The sequence below is a fragment of the Sodiomyces alcalophilus genome (assembly GCF_042370955.1).
Source record: "Sodiomyces alcalophilus JCM 7366 unplaced genomic scaffold ACRALscaffold_2, whole genome shotgun sequence".
NCBI lineage: Eukaryota > Fungi > Ascomycota > Sordariomycetes > Glomerellales > Plectosphaerellaceae > Sodiomyces > Sodiomyces alcalophilus.
The window spans coordinates 837,675-862,437 of record NW_027263533.1 but is presented as its reverse complement, the minus strand read 5'-3'; the positions used below and the strand labels follow the sequence as shown (position 1 = coordinate 862,437).

At 55.0% G+C, this 24,763-nt stretch overlaps 11 protein-coding genes across 11 annotated transcripts; 5 read left to right on the top strand and 6 right to left on the bottom strand.

Moving 5' to 3' along the window:
- The first annotated feature begins 159 nt into the window (after window positions 1-159).
- On the top strand, window positions 160-1,797 carry ACRALDRAFT_1074516 (uncharacterized protein). Its single transcript, XM_071018251.1, has 4 exons — window positions 160-511; window positions 620-1,049; window positions 1,130-1,419; window positions 1,482-1,797. The coding sequence occupies exons 1-4, from the start codon at window positions 470-472 to the stop codon at window positions 1,497-1,499; spliced, it is 780 nt and encodes a 259-aa protein (XP_070876508.1). The 5' UTR covers window positions 160-469; the 3' UTR covers window positions 1,500-1,797.
- Window positions 1,798-2,925: 1,128 nt separating this feature from the next.
- On the top strand, window positions 2,926-4,546 carry ACRALDRAFT_2051381 (uncharacterized protein; the record flags this gene model as incomplete). The annotated part of the gene is made up of 5 exons (XM_071021612.1): window positions 2,926-3,184; window positions 3,257-3,267; window positions 3,340-3,419; window positions 3,508-3,847; window positions 3,925-4,546. The coding sequence occupies exons 1-5, from the start codon at window positions 3,131-3,133 to the stop codon at window positions 4,544-4,546; spliced, it is 1,107 nt and encodes a 368-aa protein (XP_070876507.1). The 5' UTR covers window positions 2,926-3,130.
- A 301-nt stretch (window positions 4,547-4,847) lies between these two features.
- On the bottom strand, window positions 4,848-5,470 carry ACRALDRAFT_1068059 (uncharacterized protein; the record flags this gene model as incomplete). The annotated part of the gene is made up of 2 exons (XM_071017520.1): window positions 4,848-5,128; window positions 5,200-5,470. The coding sequence occupies 2 exons, from the start codon at window positions 5,468-5,470 to the stop codon at window positions 4,848-4,850; spliced, it is 552 nt and encodes a 183-aa protein (XP_070876506.1).
- Window positions 5,471-6,249: 779 nt separating this feature from the next.
- On the bottom strand, window positions 6,250-7,711 carry ACRALDRAFT_1079686 (uncharacterized protein; the record flags this gene model as incomplete). The annotated part of the gene is made up of 3 exons (XM_071018929.1): window positions 7,589-7,711; window positions 7,196-7,483; window positions 6,250-7,137 (listed from the first exon to the last, which is right to left on the bottom strand). Exons 2-3 carry the CDS (start codon window positions 7,310-7,312, stop codon window positions 6,250-6,252), a joined length of 1,005 nt encoding a protein of 334 aa, XP_070876505.1. The 5' UTR covers window positions 7,313-7,483; window positions 7,589-7,711.
- A 994-nt stretch (window positions 7,712-8,705) lies between these two features.
- ACRALDRAFT_2077095 (uncharacterized protein) lies at window positions 8,706-10,170 on the top strand (the record flags this gene model as incomplete). Its single annotated transcript, XM_071022297.1, has 2 exons — window positions 8,706-9,218; window positions 9,298-10,170. Coding segments are annotated over 2 exons (1,386 nt in total), but the record flags the coding sequence as incomplete, so codon positions are not given.
- Window positions 10,171-11,064: 894 nt separating this feature from the next.
- Window positions 11,065-11,954, bottom strand: ACRALDRAFT_1068056 (uncharacterized protein; the record flags this gene model as incomplete). Its single annotated transcript, XM_071017519.1, has 3 exons — window positions 11,065-11,070; window positions 11,234-11,286; window positions 11,381-11,954. The coding sequence occupies 3 exons, from the start codon at window positions 11,952-11,954 to the stop codon at window positions 11,065-11,067; spliced, it is 633 nt and encodes a 210-aa protein (XP_070876503.1).
- Window positions 11,955-12,673: 719 nt separating this feature from the next.
- Window positions 12,674-13,366, bottom strand: ACRALDRAFT_206783 (uncharacterized protein; the record flags this gene model as incomplete). The annotated part of the gene is made up of 7 exons (XM_071022114.1): window positions 12,674-12,723; window positions 12,778-12,816; window positions 12,916-12,929; window positions 12,956-13,097; window positions 13,129-13,199; window positions 13,228-13,290; window positions 13,320-13,366. 7 exons carry the CDS (start codon window positions 13,364-13,366, stop codon window positions 12,674-12,676), a joined length of 426 nt encoding a protein of 141 aa, XP_070876502.1.
- A 23-nt stretch (window positions 13,367-13,389) lies between these two features.
- Window positions 13,390-13,884, top strand: ACRALDRAFT_206782 (uncharacterized protein; the record flags this gene model as incomplete). The annotated part of the gene is made up of 4 exons (XM_071022113.1): window positions 13,390-13,484; window positions 13,522-13,550; window positions 13,623-13,698; window positions 13,734-13,884. 4 exons carry the CDS (start codon window positions 13,390-13,392, stop codon window positions 13,882-13,884), a joined length of 351 nt encoding a protein of 116 aa, XP_070876501.1.
- A 492-nt stretch (window positions 13,885-14,376) lies between these two features.
- Window positions 14,377-15,302, top strand: ACRALDRAFT_2025263 (uncharacterized protein; the record flags this gene model as incomplete). Its single annotated transcript, XM_071020300.1, has 2 exons — window positions 14,377-14,608; window positions 14,686-15,302. 2 exons carry the CDS (start codon window positions 14,377-14,379, stop codon window positions 15,300-15,302), a joined length of 849 nt encoding a protein of 282 aa, XP_070876500.1.
- A 1,403-nt stretch (window positions 15,303-16,705) lies between these two features.
- On the bottom strand, window positions 16,706-18,634 carry ACRALDRAFT_2057225 (uncharacterized protein; the record flags this gene model as incomplete). Its single annotated transcript, XM_071021800.1, has 3 exons — window positions 16,706-18,326; window positions 18,453-18,525; window positions 18,594-18,634. The coding sequence occupies 3 exons, from the start codon at window positions 18,632-18,634 to the stop codon at window positions 16,869-16,871; spliced, it is 1,572 nt and encodes a 523-aa protein (XP_070876499.1). The 3' UTR covers window positions 16,706-16,868.
- A 1,862-nt stretch (window positions 18,635-20,496) lies between these two features.
- On the bottom strand, window positions 20,497-24,065 carry ACRALDRAFT_1039765 (uncharacterized protein; the record flags this gene model as incomplete). Its single annotated transcript, XM_071015152.1, has 3 exons — window positions 23,942-24,065; window positions 22,188-23,764; window positions 20,497-22,113 (listed from the first exon to the last, which is right to left on the bottom strand). Exons 1-3 carry the CDS (start codon window positions 23,997-23,999, stop codon window positions 20,758-20,760), a joined length of 2,991 nt encoding a protein of 996 aa, XP_070876498.1. The 5' UTR covers window positions 24,000-24,065.
- Window positions 24,066-24,763: the final 698 nt, after the last annotated feature.

Genomic DNA, 24,763 nt, shown 5'->3' with positions numbered 1-24,763 from the left:
TGGATACATTATTGATTAGTGATTCGATTCGCCTCCGGCACAGGTGACCGGGCATTGATGACCTAATCATAGCCCACCGACGCGTCTGCCCCAAAATCCATTAAACCCCGGCCACACAGATTGCGCGTTGACCGCGTCGTTGACTACACGACCTGACCCTTTGAAGTCCATTCGTTTCCTTGAACGAATTAATATTGCCCTCCTCCTTTCTCCCCTCAACCCTCCTTACACAGCATCGTCCACAAAACACGCTTCGCTGCCAACCTCTCCATCTCTCGTCTTGGCCCTATCTCTGCACTTTATTTTCCCAGATTGTTTTCGAAGCGCCTTTTTGCCGGTCTTCCATCTAATTCTCCTTAATTTCTACTACATTCGACCCGCCGGCCAGTCAGTCCTCAGTGCGACTCAAAGCCGTTTCTAACGAACTACCCCGCCTCTTTCCCTACTCAACACCGTCGCCGTCGCAAAGATGTTGGAAGCGCGGCTTGAGCAGGCTAACATCCTGAAAAAGGTACGTCTTAGCCCTCTATCCATGCATCCAGCCATCCCCCATACTCAGCAGGATTCCGGGTACCCCTGACAAAAGACGTGGCTAACGTGAATCTCCTCGCTGTTCCAGGTCGTCGATGCTATTAAGGACCTCGTTCAAGACTGCAACTTCGACTGCAATGACTCAGGCGTCGCCCTGCAGGCCATGGACAACTCCCATGTCGCCCTCGTATCCATGATGCTCAAGGCCGAGGCCTTCTCCCCTTTCCGCTGCGACCGCAACATCGCTCTTGGCGTCAACCTGACCTCGCTCACCAAGGTCCTGCGCGCCGCCCAAAACGAGGACGTGCTCACGATGAAGGCCGAGGACGCCCCGGACAGCCTGAACCTCGTGTTCGAGAGCAGCGACAACGACCGTATCAGCGAATATGACCTCAAGCTCATGGACATCGACCAGGAGCACTTGGGTATCCCCGAGACGGAGTACGCGGCTACCATTGCCATGCCTTCTGCCGAGTTCAAGCGGATCTGCACCGATTTGGCTGCCATGAGCGAGTCAGGTAAGGAGAGGCCTCTATGGAAGAAGAGAGAGCGGAGAAGGAGTTGGTCAAGGCTGACGTTTTTTTTTCTACTTCTGCAGTTACCATCGACGCGAGCAAGGATGGCGTTAAATTCTCATGCAACGGCGACATCGGTAACGGCGCCGTGACCCTGCGGTCGCACTCGAACGTGGAAAAGCCCGAGAACAACGTCGATATTGAGCTGACCGAGCCCGTTTCCCTCACCTTCTCCCTCAAGTATCTCGTCAACTTCTGCAAGGCGTCGGCGCTCTCCAACCAGGTCAAGATCTGCCTCTCGAACGAGGTGCCGCTCCTGGTCGAGTACAACCTCTCGGGAAGCAGCTACCTGCGCTTTTACCTTGCTCCCAAGGCAAGTCATGTTTCGCGCGACGTGAGGGGGAATCAGGCTAACACTCGTGTGCTTTCTTGCAGATTGGTGACGAGGAATAAACGGTTTCTCTTTAGCAGACATAGTGGTGAGGACTCAAAGGACTTGCGACTGGCCGGCGTTGATGGAGAATTTCAGGGTTTTGGACCCGGGTTTGCTGTACTCGGAATCAAAGGTTCGTATTTTCGGAACAACAAGGGGAGGGGCCCCCTGTCTCTCGGGGGGTGGCCAAAACGACGGGATTTGATGGCATTAGATGATAATGAAGACAAAATGTTTCGCCGATTTTCTACTGGCTGTCTGATCATTTGTTTATATGCGACACCTACATCAATACTGACCTTCAACCCACAAACGATCTGGGAGGTAAGGGAAACCCGAGCCATGTCTAACTCTTTCCTGCTAAGCCAACAGGACCCAGTCCCCCCTTTCGTCCAGTACCGCAATTACCCAAACGTATAAAGGTCGATATCGGGACGAAGAACGACGACACCGGCATTCAGGCTAGGCCCTCTGGTCGTGGGGTGGCTGTGACCTACTTGACGGCGCTTAAAGGGGGCTGGGGTCAGTTCTGGGCGCGTAATTGAGCATAAGTGTTGAGGCAGCGGTGCGTTCTAATCTGAAAACGCCGTGACTGTCCCTTACACATTGTTCGTCTTTACCTCTCCCGCTTTAACCTTCTATTTTTATTCGTCATTTTCCCGGTATAACACACAGCGAGCACAACACGATCTCCTGCCGGGCGGGTGGCATCTGTGACAACGTCCAAGGCAACAACCCGAGGCATCCGACTCAACGGCACCCCACTACATTGACGAACATGGGTCATTCATCAACTCGCCGGATGACACCTCGAGCACCATATCGACCTCGGAGATTGAGGTGCTGAGTCGGGAAATCACGGATGAGGAAGGGATGTACCGAATCCGGGCGCGCAACAGAGTCCACTATCTCACGATATCCTCGCTTCCCAGTCTCGTGTTTGACGAGGACACCTTGTACCGTCCGTATCTTTTGATCCCAAGGCTCCCGCCGCTCCCAGACGCAGATTGGACTCGCATGCGACTATGCCGGAACTCTGACGGCCATTTGCATTCCTCCATTTCGTATGCTCCCCTGGACCAGATACAGTCCTGCTGGGATCCAAAAGAATCGACGTCCCTACATCGAGGCGGCGTTCTAGCTACAACTCTCGGGTTAAAGGAGTTGAATAATAAGCCGAGAGACTGGTATTGAGAGGTCAACTTGTCGTTTAGGTACAGTGACGGGACAAAACTGTCGAGCCGATATACTTACAACACCACGCTATAGGTGTGCGTAGGTAGGTACATCGGCTCGACACTTGTGTCGAGTTACTGTACACTCACCCGAAGGAGGGTGGGGCGCTTCTAAGCTTTTTACACGTGATTTTTATTGACTCTGCCGCGATTACTTTCTGCTATTATTAACCCGTCCTCGTCTTGCATTTATTATTATTGCCTCTGAAGGAGTGCAAATGTCCAACTCTTAGTATACCTATGGTTATGGTCATGTTTACTTGTGTCTTCCATATATCCTATTTCCCGTCGGTCGGTGCCCATCTCATTATAAGCCGTCCCTAGGACGCTGTCTTGGATTCTCTTTTTTTTACCCCCGTGTCTCCGAGATGACGATCTGAGGTCTAGGTATAAATCCGGCACCGTGCAGTTCCAGAATGGCTTCCGAGTTCCCCGTTCCAGAGACACGGGTATTAGCCATAGCCAGCCATGTAAGCTTGACTAGAAAATATGCAGCCAAAAAACCCTGCGCACTGGGACTCGCATGCTAACTTGGTCCCAAGGTCGTCTCCGGGTGAGTCGAGTGCCATCTCCCTCACGGCCAGCATGGGATGAGCCGAATAGCTAACGGCGTCTGTGACCGAAGAAATGTCGGAAACAAAATTGCCGTCTTCACACTTCAGTCCCTCGGATGCGAGGTGGCTGCGCTAAATACTGTCCAATTTAGTCCGTGAAACCCGCCATGGCCCATCCCCGTCTTTGCTGTCTATGGTGTCTTTCAAGGGGCAAGCGGCTGACAGTCCAGCATGTTAAGGCAACCACACTGGCTACCGTCAGTGGACGGGAAGCAAGGTGTCAGCTGAGGAGATCTACTCGCTGTATCAAGGTCTGAAGCAGTCGTACCTCGACGACTTTGATATGATGCTCTCGGGTTACATCCCCGGCGCCGAGGCCGTCGCGGCAGTAGGACGGATCGGCAAGGACCTGCGCGAGAAGTCTCTAGCCGAGCCCTCTGGCCCGGGGAGTTTCTTTTGGGTGTTGGACCCCGTCATGGGGGACAATGGTCGGCTTTACGTCTCCGAGGAAGTCATCCCTGCGTATCAGGCTCTGGTAGAGCACGCCGACCTAATATTGCCTAACCAGTTTGAGGCGGAGTATGTCTGGGGTTTTCTTCTTTTCTTTTTTTTTTCTCCCTTCTTTCCCCCCTCTTGCCTGTGATAAGGATGTCAAGGCCCAGGGGCTTCATCGCTAATGCAGAGAGCAGGGTTCTCTCAGGTGTCAAAATTGTCGATATGGATACCCTGAAAGAAGCAATCAAGGTGCTTCACCGGCGATATCGTATTCCCCACATCATCATCACTTCTGTCCGATTACCTGCTCCGGACCTACCCCCACGCCATCTCTCCGTCGTCGGCTCCACCATGACGTCCGACCTCCGCCCGCGCTTATTCAAAATCATCTTCCCGGCCATCGACTGCTACTTTAGCGGCACGGGCGACATGTTTGCCGCGCTCACGACGGCGCGCATGCGTCAGGCCGTCTGGGAAGAGGATGCAGACCTGCGCACGAGGCGGTCGTGGCTCAGTGGCGACGACGTCGACGTGCTGTCACTACCCCTTGTCCGAGCGGCCGAGTGCGTGCTGGGCAGCATGCACGAAGTTCTCACGAAGACGGTGGATGGGATGGCGGCGGCCACAGAGAAAGCCGAGGCCACAACGGGGCTGGTGGACGGCGGGGAGGGAGGCGAGAAGAAGGCGCATTTGCTGAGGAGCAGAAATGCGGAGCTGCGGCTAGTGAGAAACTTGGCCAGCTTGCGGGATCCCCAGGCGAGATTCAAGGCCAAGGCAATATAATGTTGAGAAGGTGCTGGGCCGGGGCATTGGACATAGATAGACGGCGTGCATGAAGCTGGTGATTTTGAAAACACATCTGATAGAACTGGATTTAAAAGTCAAGAGATATTATAGAAAAGAGGAATCTATTGATGCAATATTCATGATTCGTTCCGCCGTCTAGTCGGACCACGCTTTATATCCCATGCTTCTCGATTCTACTCCATGCTATCCGCTATCGAGGATAGTAAATGCAAGCGTCCTTCAGGTCGGGTGTTCATCGTCCCCCAAAATAGGGGGGTTATAATAGGAGGTTCATCCCTCATGCTGCCGCCGGCTTGTCGAGCGACACGCCCGTGCTGCCGAAGCCGCCAGCTCCGCGCACACTCTCCTCCAACTCGGCGACTTCAACGACCTCGGGGGTGTAGATGCGCTCGATGACGAGCTGAGCGACACGATCACCCTCGGCGACGGAGAAATCGGCGTCCGAATGGTTGAAGAGCAGGACCTTGACCTGGCCGCGGTAGTCGGCGTCGATGACACCCGCGCCCGTATCGATGAAGTGCTTGGCAGCAAGGCCGGACCGGGGGGCGATGCGGCCATCTTGGGGCACGTTACGTTAGCGCACACCGCAAAGGTAAAAAGGATTCCAGAAGAAAAAGGGAGGAACGAACAGGTTCCGGCCGGCACGGAGATGGCAATGTCCGTGTCAACTAGGGCCTTGCCGCGGGCGGGGATGATGGTCTCTTTGGCGGCGTAGAGGTCGTATCCGGCGGCGAAGGCCGAGCCGCGGGTGGGCAGGCGAGCCTTATCGGAGAGCTTCTTGATGAGGAGGGGTGGGGCTTGTTGTGAGGATGCCATCTTGGGATGTTCGTCTGTAGTGGTCTTTACACGTTTGGCGGGCGGAGAGGTCGGTGGGGAGGTCACGGATTCCGCTGTGGTCATGTCGGCCTTGGCGGTGCAGAGGAGGGAAGTATAACGATGGGGTGGTAGAAGTGCAGGAGTGATCGTGCTCAACGTACGAATATTTGGTATTGGCACCGGCGAAGAGAAGACGCGACCCCGACGCGTAACTCAGGTACAACATGCAGTTTGATATCCGGCATACAATCCACTTTTAAGTGGAGTCACACATGTGGCGCGGCCTAAGCATGTACCTCACCATGGCGGGTCGCTTCCTCAGGAGTGAGTATCAAGTCGCCAACAAGAACGTTGAAGTTGTCGCAGAGGAAAATGTTATTGCATGATATGTCGCAATGAAGCACATTTTCGAACATAGAAAAGCGATCACGTCCGTGGCCCGTTCGGCCCAGTGGAGTCTGGTGGCCACAGTTGTGCGACCAGTGAGAGTGCAGTCAGGTGTTGCTTGATAGAGCCGTTGCATGCAAATTGGAGAACCACGCACCGGTCCTCTGGAAGACCGTAGTATCGCATAATGTATGGGTGCTAACCGTCATAAGCTTGAGACGTTCATAGACAGCTGGACGGTGTAGCATTTGGCTACGGCATCAAGTCGGAAGGCCCATGATGAAAGGCCCGGCCGACAGACTTGAGAGGGCCTCCATGGCAGCGTCACACGAATCCCGTATTATCTCTGGTCTTTCAAGTCGCAACTCGGGACCTTTTTATGCCTAGTTACCGTCATAGGAGAGAATGTGATAATGTGGTATGCCCGAATCCTCCCGATGAAACACGGCGAGCAGAAATATAAATGTCCATCTTCCTTAATCATCCAGTTCCTTGCCAAAATCGATCAGCTTGATCCGCGTTGCGTCCCTGGGATGGAAATGTGCCACTTTGGATCGAATTAGAAACCGTGCAGCCGCCGTCTCTTTGGGTAATCGGACGTATGCGGCGGAGCTATCGCCCCCCGACTCGACCAATCTGTTGAGAAGCTCCTCGATCAGTTCGCGCAGTTCTTGTCCGGCCGCTGCAGTCTCGTCAACAGGCTGCCCTCCGGGCGCCGGTTGAAACACAGTTGGACCCCAGACCTCCTCGAGCCGCCGCTGCCTCAACCCCCCTTCGTCTTCGCCCGTTGCTGTCTTACGCTTCTTTGGCCGTCCATGGCTCGTAAACCCCCCGGCGAGATCATCCGAGTCAACCTCCATCATATCACCCACAACAGGGCCACCGAGGACCTCTGCAGCGAGCTGCGCCGCCAGGTGATCGTCGATCAACTTATTGAGACCCTTGAATAGCGCGATTCTTTCCCGGTCGTAGCGCTTCTTCTTCTCCTTCAGCTCGCCCACCCTCTCCCGAGCCACCTGCTCTGGCGTCATGTCCATCTGGACATTAAGATCGTCCTTCAGTCGCCGGATACGGGTTTCCAAGCTGGTCGTAAGCAGGCGTTGTTCGTTCAGACTGGCTTCCTCAACTTCGAGTCGCCTCTTGGTTTTGTCCATCGAAGTCGTCTGGCTTTCAAGATACGCCCGGGTCTCTACGATGGTCTGGTGTGTCGTGCGTAGTGCTAGCAGAGCCGGTAGTACAGAGGCGGAAGAGGGCATGAAGGGCGCCTCCTGGGACACGCTTTCAAACGCAGCCTTCATCACCTCAAACGGAGCCCGCCTCGACGTGGAGAGCTCTGAGCTGGTAGTTTTTGCATCGCGCTGTAGCTGAGAAGGGATCAGTATGAAAGACGAATGTCTGAACGAAAAGAAGGGGATGCCTCACTGCCGCGAGTTCCTGTTTGTACTCCTCGATCTTATCTTGTAGCTCTCTCAAGCTCTGCTCCATGCTGGTGGCATGCCTGGCCACCACTGCGTCTCGGCTAGTGAGTCCTCTCTCCATGTTTGTTTCTACTGGGCCAACACGAAACCGGAGCTCGCCCTTGAGAGCTTGTTATCCCGCTTGTCAGATTTCACTGAAGGGATGGGCCGAACATATGACGCCTTAATGTTCGTCGGAAGTTCTATTCAACAACAGAGAACGAATAGGACCTTAATTTGGATATCTACGGCGCTGGTGACGCGTTTCAAAAAGTCAGAAACACGACTTCATCTGCCCGACAGACACATCATGGGCACTTGGAGACAAGATGGGGTCGGCTGATTGCGGGTGACCTACAGGCTATTATATAAGTCGAGACGCAACTAAACACAGACCAGAGGCAATTGTCACGTTCGAGTAGATCGGTCAATTGCTGCTCGTGCTGTTCACCAAAACTGCTGTAACTCGTCTCCAGGTCACAGGGAACACGGACATTCTCGATGTGGTCACATTGTACAGTGTTTTAGTATCATACACTCACTGTGGAATCTTGTACGAATATGTACGGTACGCATGCCCCATACTCCAATCGGAACTATATTTATCCGGACTCGACCCACTTAAGATCCAGCTTCCTCTTTCGAACGATCACGATTCTTTTCCAAAACCACGACACCAACGTCAGCTCCCCAAGACTCCAGAGCATCGCGTCCGTCGTTCATCAATCGTCCTTTCGGTCGTCTTATTTGAAGCACCTCGCCGTGTCTTCCATCAATTCTTTCCTCCCTATTTCGACGGTATTTCACCTGTCAGACACGCATAGTTTCGACTACCCAGCAAGATACCTCGCCTTCCACCTGCGTGCCGACCGCGCATCGAAAGCCGAGAACGCGGCCGTAGCTGCGTACGGGATATTCTTGTTGCAGGCTAGGGAATTTGAAGAAGGTGTTGTTCGCCATCGTCAGGTTCTACGTTAAGAACAGAGCGTCGTGGTCAAGGCCAAGGTTTGAGCATCCTGCGCGTCCGCAATCCATTCTCGCCTTTGGCATTCGTCTTCACACCCTCAACTCCGCATCTCGGCATCCGCCCACACCCTCCTGCCTACTTCCTACTCCTCTTTCTCCCATCAGCCTTCTACCTACGCTGTCCCTTTCTGGTCGGATTTGAGATAGCACCACCGGTACCGCATCCCAGCCATCAGCCCAAGCACGAATTCCTCCCCGACCTCAGCCTTGTGTACGAGCTCTATATATTTTCCCAGGCTCCTCATCCTCGATCCGTCATCACCGCCACTTCACCAACAACCTCATCTCGCCCTACACCAGGCCCATCAGCGTTCGCCACTACACCAGCCCGTTTTCCTTTGAAAACCGTCGCGTGGTGTAGATAGAGGCGAATATAACTTTTCTTGAAACAAAAAAAAAATCTCAGCTGCCCTCGACTCTTCGCGTGAGACATTAACCCATAGCCAGTCATGTCGGCTTCTCCTACTCAGCCTGCCAACTCGGCCAAGCGCCCTCTCGAGGAGACTTCGTCTCCTTCCCAAAACAATGACCAACCCGAGGCCAAGCGCCCTGCCCTCGACAACATCTTGAAGAATAACGAGGAAATCCCTGTGGCCGAAAAGCCGGAGGATGCTGCCCCCGAGGCCAATGAAAATGCCCCTGCCGAGTCTTCCAACGGCGCCCAAGGCGAAACCGCAGGCGATGCTTCTGCTTCTGCTGCTACTGCCGAGGAGCCCAAGCCCATCACGAGCGCTGTTCCTGCTGCTGCCCCGGACGCTGCCGCCACCCACGATGAGACGGCATGGATTCACATCAGAGCGGTGATCTCGAGTCCTGAGGCAGCCACGATCATTGGAAAAGGCGGCGAGAATGTTTCCAATATTCGTAAGATGTCCGGCGCCAAGTGCACCGTCAGCGACTACCAGAAGGGAGCGGTTGAGCGCATCCTAACCGTTAGTGGTGTTGTGGATGCCGCGGCCAAGGTACGTGAATGGTCTCCTGGGCTTTTTTGGGTGTTGAAAGCATCGGATTCGGGTACCTGCTAACATACCCACCTAACAGGCGTTCGGTCTCATCATCCGGACTCTCAACAATGAGCCGCTCAGCGAGGCGTCCAACGCCCAATCCAAGACGTATCCACTTCGACTCCTTATTCCACATATCCTCATCGGATCTATCATCGGCAAGGGTGGTGCGCGAATTCGGGAGATCCAGGAGGCCTCCGGTGCTCGACTCAACGCTTCCGACTCCTGCCTGCCCATGTCTACTGAGCGATCTCTCGTCGTTATGGGCGTCGCCGATGCCGTTCACATTGCCACCTACTACGTGGGCAGCACGCTGCTCGAGCAGCTCAACGACCGCTTTGGCGGCCCTGCCGCGTCGGCCTACGCGACACGTAGCGGCGGTCCTGCCGGCGTCGTGCCTGGCGGCATGCAGGTGGTGCCATACTGCCCTCAGCCGACCACTGGTAATTACGGGAATAGGGAGAACTACGGCAGGCGACACGACGTTCGGGCCCAACATCCCCCGCAACACCCTCTGCCTACGGCGCCTTATGCGCAGCACTATCCGCCCCACGCTGCGCAGCCCAGTCCGGCCATGCCCATCCACTATGGCGGCCAAGCTGGTGCTTACGGGGCGGCCGCACCGGTCCAGCCTCACGGTGCGGCTGTTCCTCAGCCCCACGGCGCCCATGCTGCGCCCGTGCACGGCGGTATCGCCGGTGCTCCTTTGACGCAACAGATCTTCATCCCCAACGACATGGTGGGCGCCATTATCGGCAAGGGTGGCACGAAGATCAATGAGATTCGTCAAATCAGCGGGAGCGTCATTAAAATCAATGAGCCCCAGGACAACAGCAATGAGCGCCTGGTCACCATTACCGGAACCGAGGAGACTAACCGCATGGCGCTCTACATGCTGTACTCTCGCCTTGGTGAGGCCCAGAAGAAGCAAGATCATGACAAGACCAGAATGCCTTTCTAATACCGCGCCCCCCAACAGAATCGGAAAAGCACCGGATCTGAGGACCGGTCCAATGACGCCCACGACTTTTTTTCTTTTCCTCCTTTTGCTAACAACTGTTGTGATTTCTTGTCTCCTGTTTCGTTTTTTCTTCTTTAGGGCTTTTCGTAGATCTTAACCAAAAAATTGCTAACCGGGGGAGGGATGCCTTTTCCACTTTGGTGGCTATCTTGATACCGGCTCTCGGGCGGTGTTTGGGTGGGCGGTGACGGCACCTTCGAACGATTTGATCGTCGAAACACGGCAAGGACGGTTACAAGGGTTTGCAATCTGAATAGGTGGAATCATCGGAATCGCGATGGTTTTCTTGAGGAACAGACAGAAGGTACACTTCTTTTAATAGCGCAATACTTTATCTTTCACTTCCACGTCTGTTCCGGGTTTGTTTTCTGTTGTCCTCGCGTCCGAATCTTTCTCTATGCGATGAAAGGAAGGACACTGGTTCTTGGGGACATGTGCTTGGGCTCAAGTCGTGATACCTCGACCCTTTCCCGTCGAGCTCCGGATCATTTTCCACAGTCCCCCAGTCTACATCACTCATCTTAGCCTGGACCTGGTAGAGGAGCTGGGGCATCAGAAGTGGCACTGCGGTTTGTAACAACTGTTGGCTCCCTGCCCCTGGGTTTGTCGGTCAGCATGCTCACTATCAAGTGTCCCCCAAGACCAACGACCAAGAAGACCGGTCCTACTGGCGATGTGCTCAGTCGAAGCGCGTGTGTATTAGCGCCCTCTTTTTAGTGGCTGATATAATGCAACAGGTCAAGTGGGCCAAGTTCATCCAGTGTCTACGAGACGCGGCACAGCTCATTGCTGGACCACGTAAATAGTATGCGATTTACGAAACTCTTCTTTCCCTGAACATTTGACCCGGAACCAGTTCTCCTCGGGGCCCGCTACAGCTTTTTCAGATTGACATGGTACTGAGGATTGTTAGTGTCGTCCGAAAAGCTCAGGCCCAATTCGGCCGACTTACCATTGTCAAAGCCTCACGCTCTTTTCGGATCAGCTCGATGTTGTCCGATATGGCTGGCAGACGGGAGCATCAGCACTCCAATTCTCGGCGAATCAACGGCAGGCAGGTAGCTGTAAGTGAGGCGAGGTAATGAGGAAAGAAACATACGTCCAGGTACGGCCTTGGCCTCGAGATGGGCGTCCTTGCTATCCCAACCCACGAGCAGCACGGCGGCGTGTCCCTCGGCGCCGCCCGAAGGCGCAGGGAGCGGGGTGGTGACCTCGCCCCAGGCGTTGGCATGCCACCCGTTCATCGACCCGGAGCGGCCGCCGTCGGTCATGCGGTCGGAGAAGATGCGCAGGTTATCGACGAAGACGGGGCGACGGATGCCGTAGGCGACGACGACCTCGGTGCAGGGGGCGTCGAGGGCCGGGGCGGCGGACGGGGTGAAGCGGACCTGGTAGAAGCGGGGCTCGGCGGCGAGGGCCTTGAAGTCGGCGAGCCAGGGGGTGTAGGCGTCCGAGGCGGAGAAGGCGGCGAAGGCGTCGTGGGAGGCCCAGCGGATCACGAGGACGTGGGCCGTCGGGTCCTCGAGCTGGGTCCCGTGGTAGACGGAGTCCACGCCCTGGACGGACTTGAGTGTTGATATGACCGGGTCGAAAGCAGGCGATGGGTCGTCTTCGGGTCGCTTCACGCTGAAGAGGGCGAATTCCGTGATGGGCGTCTCCATGATGGAAGTCATCATGGCAAGTGGCTCGGGACGATTTCTCCGAGATGTCCAACCTTTTGGTTCTGAGATGCCAATGATAGAGCGAAGCGTTTCAGTAAGGTGGTGATGTAATGGTTTAGTTTGACGCTACTGGAAGCGGAACATTTGGCGATGGATCATCACGTGGGGCGCCGCTCCGCAGTCTTGTCCTGGCCGATGTGTGATACGGATAAGGTCGGAGAACAGACATTGTGGCTTCTTTAGACCCGGGCCGCTCATCATATTCTCCGAGTATATACATTGTGGCTTCAACGGGTAAAGAGACGTTGCTGTCGCCAAACAAATTGGGAGTGAACCTGGAAGGCAAATACGGATACCTCGCAGCATCTCAGGAGAAAAATCCCATCAACAACTTTGCTCCTCGGCAACGGTTGCTACCTCCGGACAAAGGGACGAACAAATACCCTCCCTTGGCTGGACCTTTTTCCCATCTCCCCCTTTTTCTTTTCAAAAAATGCCTTTGGTAATTGCGACTCTCGGCCATAACGACGAAAGACAATGACGCGACGCATTAAACAAAAAGTGCTTACTTTCCATGGCGCTAAATCTCGGTGTCCAGGTAAGGCTAAGCTGGGCTAGATAGGAACTGGGAATGACTACCTAATTCAAGCCAGCATGAGGAGGAGCAAACAGATGGAAAGCCGGAGGTGTCTTTTTTTCCCTTTGCGTGTTTGGAGATCCGTGTTCGCCATTCAGGCATGGATGGGGAAGTACAGATGCTGCTCCTGATGTAGCATGACGACTCACACCAATAATTTAGTGATTATTGATGTACATATTCGTAATGATATGTGACTTTTGTTGTTCCCAATGTACGTTGTACCTGGGCTCGCCACTCACGATGCTTCAAGGCCTTCCATTTCCCAAGTGCATCGAATAGTGATGATCATGGGGTTAGCGAGGCACGTGTCCTTACAGAGCACTCATGTCTCACTTTTCATCGCATCGCTCACATGGCAGGTCAGTTTTTGCACTTGGAAATCCAGACGGACTGGATGGCCGTGAAATCCGACGTATCCATGCCAAGAGAAGTGTCGGCCAGTCCGCTCTGAACCATATGATCGAAGGATGCGCTGTTGGTGCTGTTGGTTGGTGTCCCGCATTTGGTTCCTGGCGCTATTGAAATGCGTGCATGCCTGTTTGTCACCAACGGCATTTTCCTTCCCTTGCCAGCGAGCTAGGGCGAGTTGGGTCCATGGGCCGGCCTCGAGCCAGGCACTCCGAATCGACACGAAATACAACGTACTTCGTATGCGACATGGAATATTCCGTAGAGATATGCCAGAGGATATTCCAGAGGATATTGAAGCTTCATGAAGAGTGTCAATGACCTCATACACATCGCAGCTCATGTCGTCTGCTAAACTCGTCTCAGCAACGATCATCGCATCTGTGCGCGCGTGTACATATGAAGTGTGGGGAGGGCTCCAAATACAAGTACCTACGTACCTGGGTACCTACGCTACATATTCGTACTTCGTTCGGCTACAAGCACACATCTCTGTACATTGATTGTATGGGGCATTAAAATTGAATTGAGCTGCGAGAAAGAGACCAAACGAAGAATGAGTGCCAACAGAAAAGTACACAACGTACAGATGAGAGAAAACGTTGCCTTTAAACGCCGACTTTTTGGTTTAGCGACCCATTTCCCCGAAGCCAAGCTCAGCCCTGTTTGGTCCAAGGAAAGCAGTCCAAACCAATTATGTATAGAGCAGTTCCCAGCTCGAACCAATCACGACGCGTCAACAGAGAGCCTAATCTCGTAGACCCATCCGTTTTGGCGGCGCAGCAGAAAAGCGGACACAGGATCGTCAGGGGGTGGAAGGAGGCCACCAGCGCATCCCCCCACCCCCATCCATTTCAGAAATATGTCCATACTGGTTCACCGAGCTCACGATGACCTGCCCTGTTACGGCCATGTTACTGGCTACCATACGATAGCAGAAGAATGACTCCCACTCTGATGGCGTTCGGTGCCGTTTACCCGGGTGGGCTCTACGAAGTACCACACCATGCGCCTCACCACTGACCAGTGCTTACTCTATACGTACCCAATCCATATCACTCCTTCCTTCTCTCTCCCCCCTTTCCCTTCCTTCCCTCCACCTTCCTCACCCTCAATTCGTCAAATAGACCTTACCGCTCACGGTCCTCGTGGTCTTTCCTGGCTTTTTCTGCCTTGCCACTCATTTTTCTCAATACCTTGCCTACCTAGCCACTCCTTTGGTCTCATCGCCATTCGTCGCTCTTTTTTGACCTGTTCTCAACTTGCCGTCCCTTCGCCACGACAGCATTCCAGTCGCTCCCTCCGTCGTTTATTCACCGCTACAAATACCCGTCTCATCCTCTATCGTACCCCTTAAGGTCTTTACTTCCACCTCCTACCATCACGATGCGCTTCTCCGTCGCTGCTACTGCCCTCGTGGCCTATGTGGGCTCCGTTCTTGCCCAGAACCCCGACTTCAACCCCGTCTATAAGCCCGAATCGGGTGAGGAGCTGGTTGCCGGTAGCACCGTGACCATCGAGTGGACCACCCCCGAGAAATACGCCGATGTCACCATCAGCATTGCACTCATCGGTGGCCCGACTCAGAACACCCAGGTGCACATCGTGGACGTTGCTTGTGAGCTTTTCATTCCTTTTTTTCCCCGGGGCCACCAGTTCCCAATGCGGGCGCTAACCGTGACTTGTTCCTTCTAGCCGGCGTTCCCAACTCGGATGAGAAATACGAGTGGACCATTCCCAGCGATATCGGCGGCGCGAAATTCTACGGCCTTGTCCTGACCTCCGAGTCGAACCCGGATGACTGGCAGTACTCCAACCCCTTCAACATTGTCCTTGACGAGGACGTCAGCGACGCCGATGCCGATGACGATGCCGATGACGATGCCGATGACGACGCCGATGACGATGCCTCTCCCTCTGCCTCTGCCTCTGCCCCTGCCAGCGATGCCAGCGAAACCGTCACGCTTACTACTTCGGTCGGAACTGCCACCGTCACCCTGTCCCTCGCCGAAAGCAGCGTCGTCTCGATCTCTAGCAGCAGCGTCGTCTCCGAGTCCAGCAGCGTCGTTGTAGAGGAATCCACCTCCTCCGTCCCCGCCGAGACCTCCAGCAGCTTCATCGTCACTAGCTCGCTTGCCCCGAGCACCCTCGTCCCCTCGGTTACACCCACGCCCTCCTCCGATGAGGATGACGAGGCTCCCTCCGCCACAGGCGACGCGCCCGTCGTCATCGATGAGGATTCCGCCGCCCCCAAGGCCGCCGTCGGCATCTATGCTCTCATCGCTGGTCTGGCTGTCGCCGCCATGATGTAAGAGCTGCAGCAGCCGGCTCCGTCTCATCGGCTCGTATATTCGTCAACCATACAGCCCGACACGTTTTCATACGGTCCTTCCTCACTACGCCCGATTTTCCCTTCTCTTTTACTTTTTTCATGACACACTTGCGCGTCAAGCAATACTGGCCCCCGACATTTTGCGCACATTCACGATAATTGGGTTATTCTTGGAGAGGGATGTGCCGCAGTTCGGAGGCGTTGTACTGCTTGCATATTGGGGCGGCGATTTTCGGGGGGGGTGTCCGCTTGCCTGAAGATACCATGGGATGGGATGATCTTTTTTTTTCACGCGTACGCCACAAGGCAAAAAGGGGTCTCGCATGGGTTTTTGACGCCTGGACAGTTTTGAGCGGCCTGATTCTCGAGCCGGTTTTATTATTCGACTGTTCTTGGTACTGGTCGAGGGAAAAGAAGAAGAAAAAGGAAATCAATTCTGTTATTCGAGATGCCATGCCCCCTTTTTGCTGCTTGCCGGCCCGCGTCGTTGATCCCGTCCTCCGCCCAAACTTAGCTATCGCGCTTGTTTTAAAAGAAGCTTGGTTTGGACCATCCTTGATGGCTTATGCAGTAGGGAAGAAACTCCCTGGGCCCTGTCTGTAAACGACGCATCGTCGTGGACACGCGCCATTTTTGCGTGATGGATGTTGTTCTGTGCCCCGCGGTCCCTTAACTGGGTGGTCCACTTTGACGGCTCCGTGTTGGAATGAAGACGTTTGAGCATGGAACACTGCAGTGAACCCCGAGACACGCAAAGGATCCGGCAATAATTACCGAGGACGTTGTATTACATGCACATGCCACTACACCCATTGCATGGCACGTTGTACATAGCATGCATGGGGAAATCGCGTGCCCATGAACCCCTGGATGGGATTCAGATGAGGCAGGACGCAGGGGGAGAGAGAGGTTTCGTCGTCGGAACGTTATTTCGACATTTCGGGGAATTTTGACGAGTGGGCATCACGATCAAGGGAGCAAAGCTTCTTCGCCCTTTAGCGCCGCCGACAATGCATCGATCAATATTATATTGGCTGTCGCAGGTTGCGCGCCCTGCATATATTGAAGAAGAAGGGAAGTAATAAATGTGCATGTGAAATGAAAATATCCAGCGTTCCTCGTGAAGTAGGCAATCGGGCTGGAGGGAGCACAAATCACACGCGGTTGCTCCAAGTAGGGATCAGCCACAATGTAATACACTACGAAGTACACTACCTACACTAATACTCGACGGATAACTCCGCCGGGAAGTGGATCTTCTTTTCCTTGTACCTGCACTAGCTCACCGCTCGACCTCACCAGCCACAAATGAGCCTTGTTGGACTTGTACACGGATTCGCCGCCTGTAGTGGCTGAGGTTCGGTGCCAAAAACGCCGAAAACCGAGAAACACTTGTGATTAAGTCTAAAGCCCAGGGACGTCTAGCTACTCCTTTCTAAACAAAACCAGAACACACATCTCGAACGCCAAACTTCTAAATCATCATGTCACGTGTCATATCTCTGTACGCAATGAAACGTCATTGTTTTACCCTTTACCGCGACCCTCAATGTCCACCAATCTGGCCCTTGGGCACGGGCGGGATCCAGGACACCGCCAAGTTCAACCCGATGTGAATGCAGCCGATGACCCAGAATCCCTTTGCATAGCTGGTCCCACCGTCCATGAAGCGGAAGATGACGGCAAAGACGACGCCGCCGAGGTTTCCGCCTGCGCCGGTGAGACCGGACAAGACGCCGTTAGCAGTCGGATGGACATGGGGCACGAGGGCAAAGTTGGCGCCGTTGCCGGCCTCGTGGAAGACGGCCATGAGGAAAATGAGGCCGAACATGGTGGGCTCGTGGTGCGGGTCGAGCTGGCCGATGAGGACGAGCAGGGTGCCGGTGGCGACGCCGCAGGCGACGACCCAGGCCTTCTTCCACCACAGGTCCCGGCCGACGTAGTTGTAGAGCAGGTCGCCGACGATGCCGCCCAGGGGCCGGGTGACGACGTTGAGGAAGCCGAACATGGCGGCCCAGTTCGAGGCGCCGGTCTGGCCCAGGTGGGGGAAGTTCTTGAGGTAGTAGGACGAGAGGATGGCGTTGATGGCCAGCTCGCCGCCGAAGGAGCAGGCGTACGTGAGTACGTGGAAGATGGTCTGCGGGGAGACGGCGACGCGTAGGGCATCGCGGAGTGACGGTTTCACCACCGTCTCGCCCTGGGCTGCTTCGAGCATCTCGGCGCGGGAAAGGTCGATGGTGTGGGTGTCGAAGTGCGACTCGTTTTTGCGCGACTTTGTGCTGTTCTTCTCCTCGTCGGAGCCGTCGGCGGGTGGGGGGGTTGAGGGTGGGAGCTCGGGGCGGTCGGTGATGGCCCCGGGGACGTCAACGACTGTGGTGACGGGGGTGGTGGGTTGGATCGGGACGGTGGCATCTTCCATGCCCTGGCTTCGCAGGTTCTCTTGAATGTGGAGATGGCGGTCGCTCCACTTACCCATCGGCGTGTCGTCGCAGCAGAGGATGAGGCTGATGCCGCAGACAATGATGCAGGCCAGGGGCACGATGAAGGTGAGACGCCAGGCGACGCCGGGACTGTGGCCCCTGGCACGGAACGCGTCGAAAACAGCAGGCATGACAAAGTAGGTGATGCCACCGCCGGCATTACCCCAGCCTCCGGCAAGGGCGTTGGCCGTGCCGACGATATTCTTGTCGAAGAATCCGGTGCACCACACCTGGCAGGGCACAAAGGTGGCGCCGAGAACACCGATGAAGAAGCGGCTGATGTAGAGGCCGGTGGCGTCCTTGACTAAAGGAGCCAGGCCGACCGGGAGGGCGCCAAGAAGTAGCAGGCCACCGAAGACGAGTCGAGAACCGAACTTGTCACAGGCCGGGCCGGCCAAGAGGCGCATCAAAAGGGTGGATGACAAGGATACAATGTTGGAATTGGCGACCTGGGCCGGGGTGAGGTCGAGGTCGTCCCGTATAGTGACGGTCAGGAGGGGCGGAAAGGTGTACCAGGCCCAGAACTTTAAGGAAAAGAAGAGTTCTGCGTTAATAAGGGATGATTTAAAGGGGTGTATAGGAGAGGGGGGGAAAAAGGGAAAAAAGGGGGGAAAAGGGGAAAAAGGGGTACATCGACATAGTCGACTTACGGCAATCATAAAGCCCATCCAGCTGAAGAAAAAGACCGCGCCATACTTATTAAAGGGGTTCAGTACTGGAATACTGCGAGCCTGTTGGGCATTGTTAGATTGACATGCTTGGGTTTCTTGGGAGGCGTTGAGCCGGCCGACATGCCTTTAGGCTTATAGGGTTGACCTCCGGGGCTCTCCATAAATAATGTAATTTCATCGCGGATCTTTTCGTCTGAAGAGGGCAGAGAAGGTGGCTCGATTGAGAGTCTCAGAGAAGTGTGCCAAGTCTGAACCGGCCGGGGGCGGCAGGGGAGAGGAGAGGAGCTCTGTAAGCCGATATCGATGTGAAGAGCTATTGAAGCGTGCTCTGTAGATCCGTGATACTATAGCCGGGAGGTCGAGTGAGAATCCGTGGATCGATGATTTTTTGAGGCTGAGACTGCAAAACGGCTTCATTGTTGATTCGAGGCATCTTATAGAGTTGTTGATCATACTCGGTCCATATCTGGTGTCGTATATTTGGAGGCGGTCATGGTCGCGGCACCTGCACGATAAAGAGAAGAAAAAAACATCTCCGGACGAGGCACTTGAAATGTGCCACACTAAGAATATCGACTCTGCCGGGGAGAGTTTCCCTTGCCTCTTCGTGGGAGACGTACAGGGGTATGGAGCTCGAGGTGGACGAGGAGGCCAGTGAGAGACCTGGATAGGACGCAGATAGCAGATAGCAGATAGTAGACGGCTTGGTGCAGATGAAGATTACTGATAAGGGTCCAGTCTCGAACCCTACGCCCTTTTTGGGGGTATTTGACTGAAGACGAGCATGACGCAAGCCAGAGATGGTCTCGGTTGTCGATTCTGCCACCTGTCATCTGAAGAAGCGAAGAAGAGACAGTCTTCGAGCGTAACCCGGATGAAGAAACAGGGAGAATATCCTGACGACACAGGAAATATCTCCTCTCAGCATCTAATTTGCTGTAAACGTCTCAGTCCCGGGACACGAACACTATCAGGAGAGAGGTGGCGGGACTGTACCAACGCGGGCTACACGTCACACTTGGAGGGGTGTGCCGAGACGATATCTGAAAGACGCATGAGTTTCCAACGACGGCTTATCAGTATGATGCTGGCTATGTCCATGCCGGCAAGATATCTATGAGAGGGCTTGATGGTTTTGGCAGAAGACACTATCACGAAGTCATGTCAGGTCCAAGATAAGTATGGACGGACTAAGATAAGGCACGGTACTTGTCAAGCTTAGGTAATCGTCGTGCGGAATAGGTACCACATTTCGAGTACCCCCCCACAGAGCCGCCCTGCCAAGAGATAAGAATTCAAGATTCTGATTGGGTCAAGCTCTACCCATATCAACGACGTCTCTATCGCCAGCCCAACACCGACGATACTACAGTAAATTCGACCCGGCAAGAAATTCGGCGATAGGGAATGAATGCTGCGATTATCATGGATGATGCAGACAGACTCGATTATACGAGTCCAGCCGGTGCACGTTCATCTCCGCTGAGAGTTATTATCAGAATGGCCTCGATATCGTTGCTGTTCAGTGCTTGGACGACGAGGTTCAGCTCGGCATTCATGTCCAGTCCCGACCCGAGATCTGTGGAAAAGAGCAGGGTCAGAGATGGTTAACCAATCTCCCGTCTTCTTATTGATATTACGGGGCACTGGGTAATGATGGCACCCCGATAGATATCAAGGCTTGCTCACCGTGCTACCGGCATGACCATCAACGTCATGACAACATACTTAGATACCGACGGGATGGTCAGCGGCTTTCTGCCAGATAAAGCGGGAGGGCCCTCAGAAGCGGGACTAGAGTGGCCGCATCGCATCGTCTGCTTCCGTGGAGATGCAAGATTCATCGATTCATCCGACATCACTGATAGCCTATCTGACGGAATGGAGCGACACTGGCGCCTTTCATCAACCCCTGACCACGAACAGCAGTAGAAGCAAGTCCCGGTAAATTCTCCGGCTGGTCTGGCTTATCCGACTTGCTATCTGCATGCCCGTAGCTACTCACGACGTCCGTAGTCCGGTCTAAGATGCAGTAATTCACTCCAAATCTTGATCTTCAACAGCCATGGTCAATCCCATCAGCGCCTACGGACGAGACGGAAATGACCTGTCTATCATGACCCCTATTCGCTATTTCTTCGATATCCCGCAGAACGCCTGCCTCGCACCTAATCATTTTACATCGTGATATCCCTCGTTGTCATGCCAGTTCGCTAGACGCCTTAATTACCAATGCATGCCAAGGTATGCTACACCCAGTGCCATCGTGTCCCATCATTGTTGTTCATATGGGCATCAGTCCAACTCCACCGCCACCGCCACTGCCACTACCGCCACCTCCCTTCTTCTCACCCTTGTACATAAAACTCGACAGTGTAGCCTTGTTCAACGACCCAGGCCTAGCCGTCACCCCGCTACTGCTCCCGGCCCGCCTACTCGGCCCGGCCGTCGCCGCCGCCTTCCTCTTCGTGACTCCGGCCCCCTTCGTACCGCCGCGTTTCGGGAACCCACCCGACGCCTTCCGTGATCCCCCCGTCTTCCTGCCCCCGCTGCGCCCGCCCGACGCCTGGCTGCTCCGCCGAACGCCCTTGGCGCGGGATGACGTGCCGGCCTGGTCCGCCGCTTGCTTTGCCTGGGCGCTCTTCAGAGCCTCCATCTTGTCATGCCATTCCCGTACACCGGGCGACGAGGGTTCGTGGTCCGACACTTCTTCGCCAAAGTACTTGGACGATTCACCCTCATCCAGATCCAAGTCCTCGAAACTGCCAAACTCGTCTCCCCCGTCGTCTTCGTCGTCGCTGATGGTGATGGGGTCTGCGTTGGCCGTGCTCCGGCTCGAATGGACCTGCATCCCGTCTCCGCCCCCTCCGCCCCCCGACCCGACCATTTCCATGTAGCTGGCATGGTAGCGCTTGATAAGAGGCAGAAATTTGCTGCCGAACCGTCCGACCTTGTCTTCGTCTATATCGGGAATCGCTTGCATCTCCTCCAGCGTCCTCGTCCAGGTCATCACCATCTCCCGCAGCACGCTTTCCGAGAAGAGCGGCTTGCGGAGCTGCTGTTGGTTTCGCAATTTCTCTTCCAGCCTCTTTGCGTCCTCCACAAAGTTGTAGACGATGTCCTGATGCAGCTCGTCCAGCTGAGCGAGACGTTGGTTCTGTGAGATCCGGCCGCCGCCCACGCTGCCTGACGCCGTCTTCTGCCTCCTGTTTTTCGGTAACGGTTGGAACCCGTCATCTGAATCGTCATCCGAGAATGCGTTGTCCGAAACCACAAACTCGTCGCTTCGGTCGTAGCCGTTGCCATCTAATCCATCCACATCGTCGTCCTCCTCCTCGTCCTCACCATTGGCGGATGTTTGACGAGCGACTTGTTTCGCCTTCTTCTTTCGCTTCTGTGCCCCTCGATCGGGCGGCGACGAGACGTTGGTGGACGGTGGTGGCCGAGACCGCCCTCCGCCGATTCTTTCGTCATCGTCATCGTCGTCGGCAGCCGCGGCAGCGGCAGCGGCAGCAGCAGTAGACTTCACCGCCCGCCTTCTAGCTGTAGTGGCCGATGAGTCCTTACTCTTATCGGAAACCTGTACCGACATCAACAGCTTTCGGCGTCCGCCGACAAAGTCGCGCGCATTGCGTCCCCGCTACAAACACCCTTCGGTCAGCGCTCGGATGAAAAGGAATAATAAAACCGGCATGATGAAGGCTCATAACTCACAGCAAGATACTGGATGGCAATCTTGACCCGCCTGTTGAAAACGTTCTCCTCCTTCAGCGCGCCCTCGGTCACAAGCCTGTCGAGAATACGCTCGAGCTCGTGCTTTTTCATCTTCCCCTTGGCTATGCCGTAGAAATCGCCGAGCTCCGTGGCCATCGTCTTCTTCCCCATCAGTATGTCCGAGCACTGAGTGATAGTCAAGCGCTTGTTCGCCGTGATGGCTTCAATCGCCGCAATGGCGTACTCGCTCCAGTCTTGCTGCTCGAACACGCCTCCGACCAGGCAGTTGTCACACGTCTTGTTACACTGCGCTGCCGTGAAGCCCTCGCCAAAGTACCGCAGTACCGTGACGCGGCGGCACTCCTCCTGCCCGTCGCAGAATGCCGTGACCTTGTTGAGCATCGTCAGCTGCCTCTCCTTCTGCTCCATATTCCCCTCGCTGTTGTGGATCATTCGCCTCAGCGTCATCACATCGCCGTAGCCGAAGAACAGGATGCAATCCGAAGGCTGCCCATCTCGGCCGGCCCGCCCCGTTTCTTGATAGTAGCCCTCCAAGCTCTTGGGCAACGCGTAGTGGATGACGAACCTGACATCGGGCTTGTCGATCCCCATGCCGAACGCTATCGTGGCCACCACAATCTTGACGTCTCCGTTCTGCCACGCACGTTGGACCTGAATTTTGTCTCCCGAATCCATGCTCCCATGGTAGTGACTAGCTTGGATGCCATATAGTTCCCGGAGCTTTTGGGCCACCGTCTCCGACGTCTTGCGCGAGAGCGTGTAGATGATGCCACACTGGCCGTCGTATTTGCTTAGTATCATGTCGGCCACTGTGTCCAGGAGGTTTCGTGCCTTCCTGCGGACCTCGTACCTCAGGTTGGGCCGGTTAAAGCTCTGCGAAAAGACCCGACACTGGTCGATACGAAGGTTGTGCTTAATGTCCATGATCACGTTCGGTGTAGCCGTCGCCGTGAGTGCGATGATCGGAACCCCAGGGAACTTGTCGCGAAGTTGGCCAAGCGCCTTGTAATCCGGCCGGAAATCATGCCCCCATTGACTAACGCAATGTGCCTCGTCGACGACGAACCGTGCGAGTCTCTTGTTTCTGTAGAGCCTCATCAGGGCCTTCTCGAACGGTGCACTCATGTTGATCATCTCCGGCGTTACGTAGAGCAGCTGGATATGCAGTTCAGGCCGGTGGTGGTCGAATACAGACAGAATATGCCTCCGGACATCGGCTTTCGTGTCGCCGTTGAATGTTTCCGCCATGATGTTCAGCCGCTTCAAGTGGTCAACCTGGTCTTGCATCAAGCTGAGCAGAGGGGAGACGACAATCGTGATGCCCCTTGTCTTCCCGCTGCTGATAACCGCGGGTAGTTGGTAGCAGAGAGATTTGCCTCCTCCCGTGGGCATCAGAACGAATGCATCTTGACCCGCCAAGGTAGCATTGATGGCTTCGAGTTGGTTCGTACGGAACCCGTGCATCCTGAACCTGTCCTTCAGAGCTCTCCTGACATCGGGCGACCAGGGGTGCTTCATCAGCTCCGGGGGGATCAACGGTTTGACTGTCGACGGCTCTCGTGGCTTTGGAGTGCTGTTGCTTCTTGAAGGCGGAGCTGCATTTCCGGAGGTAGGTGCGAGTACGGTGCGGCGTGTAGATGGCTCTCCGGATGACGGTTGGCGCATCTCATAATCCTCTGCAAAGGCAAGCATTTCTGCGTCGCAAAAGTCGTCGCTGAACGTGTCTGGACCACGCCTATGCGATGTTTTCAGCGGGCTCCTTCGGCCGGATTGGTGGTTGGTCCGAGTCATGGTAGGGGTTGGTATGGCGCTCAGATCCGCCTCCTCGATATCGTCAAAAAAGTCGTCGTCGTCGTCTGCATATTCTTGTCTTCCATCCGGTTTGGAGCCGCGAGCGACATGAGTCTGGCGAGCGGCTGGTGCATGAGACAGATGCCCCCTCGGAAATGGCGGAGGCGATGCTTCTATTCGGCGAGGCAGCTGAGGTGGCGGCGCAAATTGTGTTTGATGGATGACTTGGGTCCCCATGCCAGATTCTTCATCGGGCACATTGTGTCTGAACCTGCTAGTGTCTGGCTGCGTGGCCAACACAACAGGGGCTGCCGACCTATTGTTTACCTGAGAAGCCCGGGCGTATTCGTTCAGAAACGAAAGATCTATGCCAGCTTCTGGGAGGTGGGGTAGAAAAGCACGCTCCATGGATCTTATCCTATCCGAGAGGTCGTCTAGACGGCTCTCGTCTTGCTCTGTGTCGAGCCCGGCGTCGTAGCTTTCCGCAACCTGCAGAGCAAGTGCTTCCCTTTCATCGTTGAGCAGCTTGTGCTCCTCTACCAGTTTAGACAGGCCTGTGAGTGCATGCTGCCGCTTGAGCAGAGGGTCCCTCATGTTCTTGATCTTGTCACGCTCCTCCTTTGGCCAGCCTTCCCGCAGAGACTTTGTATATGTCTCTCGGTTCTGAAGCAGCTGATCGTCAATCCGCTTTTTCCAGGCTTCTAGTGCACCGGGGTGCTTCAAGAACAGACGTAATAGGCGGGACTCGGGCTCCCCGGAAGACT

Excerpts from the sequence above, each read along its gene's own strand:
- ACRALDRAFT_1074516 (XM_071018251.1), top strand. The coding sequence starts at position 470 with ATGTTGGAAGCGCGGCTTGAGCAGGCTAACATCCTGAAAAAG. Across the intron at positions 512-619 it reads AGGCTAACATCCTGAAAAAG|GTCGTCGATGCTATTAAGGA; the intron begins GTACGTCTTAGC and ends TCGCTGTTCCAG. Across the intron at positions 1,050-1,129 it reads GGCTGCCATGAGCGAGTCAG|TTACCATCGACGCGAGCAAG; the intron begins GTAAGGAGAGGC and ends CTACTTCTGCAG.